The sequence below is a fragment of the Lactuca virosa genome, chromosome 9 (genome assembly GCF_052849685.1).
Source record: "Lactuca virosa cultivar CGN04683 chromosome 9, Lactuca_virosa_CGN04683_v6, whole genome shotgun sequence".
NCBI lineage: Eukaryota > Viridiplantae > Streptophyta > Magnoliopsida > Asterales > Asteraceae > Lactuca > Lactuca virosa.
In genome coordinates, this window is record NC_136434.1 from 286857094 (window position 1) to 286861788 (window position 4695).

At 36.7% G+C, this 4695-nt stretch overlaps 1 protein-coding gene across 1 annotated transcript; it reads left to right on the forward strand.

Moving 5' to 3' along the window:
- The first annotated feature begins 2368 nt into the window (after positions 1-2368).
- LOC145140616 (uncharacterized) lies at positions 2369-2980 on the forward strand. The gene is made up of 2 exons (XM_079074046.1): positions 2369-2711; positions 2787-2980. Exons 1-2 carry the CDS (start codon positions 2369-2371, stop codon positions 2978-2980), a joined length of 537 nt encoding a protein of 178 aa, XP_078930172.1.
- Positions 2981-4695: the final 1715 nt, after the last annotated feature.

Sequence of the window (4695 nt, forward strand, 5' to 3'; positions counted from 1 at the left end):
TGTCTTCAAGAATGTCTGTTTCATTCCGAAAAAAAACATAATGAATCTATTACATATTAATGTCATAAAAAAAGTCACTCAGAAAACCATAAATTAATAAAGACTTTGCCTTGTATTTCATTTGTATCCTTTGCAAGCTCACTTCACTTTCCATTACATATTTCTTTTTCTCTTCTCTCTGTCGCACAGTCTCAATCCAGTGCATGTAAAACATAGTTTTCTGTCTTATTGTATGAAGTTGATGGAATGTTAAAAGGGTAAAATTAAAAATTAAAGATCACAACCTTTAATAACTCGCATATTCTCAGAGAGATAATGTTCTACTCTTCCAACTAAATATGATTCTAATTTAGACTGAAAAATAGAAATTTATGTTAATGGATGAATTCATTTATAAAAGTCTGTTTTTGTTCTTTATTAAGGAGTTAACAGCAGAAAGTTAAAGAAAATTAAAAGATATGCTTATGAGCTTCATATTCTTCTTGTTCAACTACAAAATAAATAAATAAATAAAACATTTTATTTCATTTAAAAGAATTTGGAACCTACGGATCATACTCAATATTTTATGTAGGAAATATGATAAGATTATTTGCTCTTTCCAAAGCCAAAAGGTAAGAAACTCCAACCTATCAAACATAAAAAATAAAATCATAATTATCAAATCTATAAGATATAAAATTAAAGATGATTCAAATGAAATATTTATATAGTAGAAAAAAGTAAAAACATACAGAAACGGAAGAGCATAGACCTAAACTATCATGACCCTTTGTACCACAAATGAATTCAGTGAAACCCTGAAACAATATTTAATAAAAACTTATATCATCAATCAAGAAAATTCAACCCAATTTTTTTTGAAATTTTACGCGGTGTCTAAGTCTGGGCTAGTTCCACATATGTAATGTGCATACCACTTTCCTGTTATTGGCTTCTGATAGCTCTGCTTTATAAGTGAGTCATCCATCCAAAATATATTCCTGCCAAAACCATTATTAATGCACTATATTATCAATTAAAACAAGCATGGAAATATTTATCAAAAGAAAAAAATACAAAATTTCAAAGTCAAAAAAGTGGAAATACTTTTACTTCAACAATTTTACAATTTGTAGTGTCCTTTACCCTATGAAAGATAGTTATGGATAACTTTCTAGATTGTAGAATAGTTTGAACAAATTTTACTTAGCAAATTTCACAGCCTTGTCTATGTTGTTGTTATTAATCTCAGTAGTTGTAGAATTCAGTAAACTAATTCATAAGAGAAGAAACTAAAACTTGGAAAGAAATGAAGCAAGAAAATTTAAGTTGTGGATTTCAAAATAATAAAGCATACACTATAAGTTAATCACATTAGTAAAAAAATAATATATAGACTTTTATACGGGGAGATCTAGCTTATTGGTCTAGTGCTTTCGGGTGCTTGCCCATTTTGAATGAATGAACTTAGCTTGCCATGTTCTTACAGGAAATAATCTGTTCTCCGAATTGAATCTATGCATATCGAATTCAGTAAAGACTTGAATAGATGTCGTCCTTCAAATAGAATTCATCATGTTGATGGTCTTTACTACACTAAGGCTAGATCCGGACTAATCCTAGACTATTCTTATGAAGGAAGGTGAGCATAAAGCAACGAATAGATCCTTATAGTAGGCAGCTTAGCTGTGATTATGAAGTCAAGTGAGAAGCGTTATGCAATAGAGAAGTCAACTAGTGCACTTACACAGGTAGTTGATTTCATTAGGGAATTGAATTACAGGAAGGTCAGGTAGTCCTTAGGCCGTTGAGCGAAACTCTTGGCATCATGGCCGACAATGAAGGTCGATGTGGCAACTTACGTAACAGAATGCGTAGCATATGCAAGAGTAAAGGCACAACATCATAAACCATACGGGGATTTGGAACCTTTACCAGCACCCATAGGGAAATAGAATGACGTGACCATGGATTTTATAACAATGTTGCCAAAGACAAATAGTGGTCATGATATGACCTGGTTGTAGTAGACCGACTCACGAAGAGTGCACATTTCATAGTCGCCCAAGAGAATTGGTCTATAGAGAAGTTGGATGAGATATATGTAGAAGAAACCGTCCTGATGCATGGAGTGCCCTTATCTATCGTGTCAGATAGGGACAGTCGATTCACTTCCAGATTTTGGAAGAGTTTGTAGGAAGCAATGGTCATGAATTTGTGCTTAAGTACTACCTATCATCCACAAACGGATGGACAGAGTGAGATAACTTTTCAAACTTTGGACGATATGTTGCGGGCATGTGCCTTAGAGTTTCCTGGTAGTTGGGATGACCATCTATCACTGACCGAATTTGCCTACAACAATAGTTATCACTTAAGCATCAAGATGGCTCCTTACAAAGCACTTTATGGAAGGAAGTGTCGTATGCCATCGTGTTGGTTGGAAGCGGGAGAGAAACACTTTGCGGGTCCTGAGTTAGTACACCATACCGCTAAGAAGCTAAGAGTCATCAGTGCTCAAAGTTGTCAGAAAAGCTACGCAGACAAGAAACGACGACCGATAACATTTGATGTGGATGATCAAGTATTACTTAAAGTCTCACCATGGAAGGGACTTATTACATTTGCAAAGCATGGGAAGTTGAGTCCTTGTTTTATAGGACCATTTAAAGTACTTCAAAGGATAGGGAATCAAGCCTGCCAGCTTGAATTTCCCGACGAACTACAAGGTATCCATAATACCTTTCATGTTTGTGTATTTGATGAAGTAATCAGGAGAATAAGTTGATATGCCCCACTTTCAGAGATAAGGAACGATGAAGATAGAAGGCTAGTTGAGGAGCCTGAAGAAATCGTTGACCATAAGAGGAAGAAATTACGACACAAGATGATTGACTTTGTGCTAGTGCGATGGAAACACACGACGGGGCCGAATCTCACATGGGAAACAAAAAGCGAAATGAAAAGTCGCTACCCTCATCTGTTTGCTACTGCATGATTCTGGGGACGGAATTATCCTAAGGGGAGATAATTGTAACGCCAACATTTCCTGCTAGATTATGACATAGTCTGTGATCACTTTGGTCAACTATTCTATTCTTTGTATGAATGAATATGAAAGGACTATTCATATATTTGTATGCTTACATGTTATATAAGATATTATGTGTAAATTATATGAATAATTAATAAAAAAAAATACACGTCGAAGATAACAGATTATTTAGGACAAATAATCTTAACCTAGTGGTAGTATACGTCATAAGGATTCCGGAGATATAAGAAGCATTCAAATCCAACTTTATATGAAGAAGTTATGCTTCTTCAAAGTTTCGCGATTAAACCGGCACGACTCTGTGTCTCGTAAAAAGTAGATTTTTGATAAATTACTTTTTAGCCGTAGTAATCTGAACGAGAGTCATAGTAATCTTTAAACCAAGAGCGTACATATAGAGAGCGTCCAAATCTGACTTCGTGAGAAGAAGTTATGATTTTTCTAAGAGCCAACAAAGTAGTATTCATGTCAAAAATCCAATTTTAGATAGGTCAAATTTTAGCCAAGATGTTCTAAATGAGAGTTGAAGATATCGTTGTTAGGAGACCGACGATAAAAATCTTGTCGAAAATGGACACCGGATGAGAGAGTTATGCTTTTCGAACGGGGTTTAACTTCTACGTGAAAAATATAAATTCAAAATTAGCTTACGGAGTGTAACACCGTAAATTTTCAAACAAATTTTTCATTTTAAAATCGCATACTTTTCATAACATATTGTATAGAAATATCGTTTATTCAAATTACGAAACATAACTCCATTAATAATCCAGGATTCTCAAAACATAACTCTTTCTCTAGTGTGTACAATCAAGCCGGTGCCTTCCCGCGATCCTCTGAGATACCTGAAACACATAACACATAACACGGTAAGCACGAAGCTTAGTGAGTTCCCCAAAATACCACGCACAACAACTAGCCACTCGAGGCTGTAACTCTGCGAGACCTTCCAGTCAATGTGTCTCAGTGGGACCTTCCGGTCCCATAGATCGTTGGACCCTCTGGTCCGGTCATAGCTCGTTGGACCCTCCGGTCCAGTCTAACTCGTTCGACCCTCTGGTCCGGTCTGGTGGAGCCTTCCGGCCTCATAAATCGTCGGACCCTTCGGTCCGGTCTGTAGCACTCCGCATAGCATAAATCACAAAGAAATAATGCACAGCATAAAAACATAAGGCATAATAACACAGTACTCAATGTAAGCACATAAGACCTTCCGGTCACACATAACTACCACACAAGGTAAAATATAGTGAGAAGACTCACCTCTGCTAGCATGTGAGCAAATAACCTCGCGCTCGGATCTCGAACTAGCCTCCTCCTAACACAAAGGATGCATATCTCTAATTAATACTCTTTTCACGACTCAGATAACTGGAGGCGATTCTTTCTCTTTATAACTCTTTGAAGTGGGTAAAAGACCATTTTACCCCTCCAAGGTCTCTATTACTTATGTTGACCAAAACCCCAAAGTCAACAGAAGTCAAACTCGAGTCAACAGTCCATATTTGACCCAACTCGTCGAGTGCACCCTTGTGATTCGTCGAGTCCCCTCGCATCATCTGAATTCTTCGTAGGACTCACTCAGCTCGCCGAGTTGATTCCCAACTCGGTGAGTCAACACTGGGACAAGGCTACTCACTCAAACCCGCTACGGCTCG

Coding starts and splice junctions, on each gene's coding strand:
- LOC145140616 (XM_079074046.1), top strand. CDS start 2,369: ATGGCTCCTTACAAAGCACTTTATGGAAGGAAGTGTCGTATGCCATCG. Junction 2,712..2,786: donor ATTTCCCGACGAACTACAAG/GTATCCATAATA, acceptor CCCCACTTTCAG/AGATAAGGAACGATGAAGAT.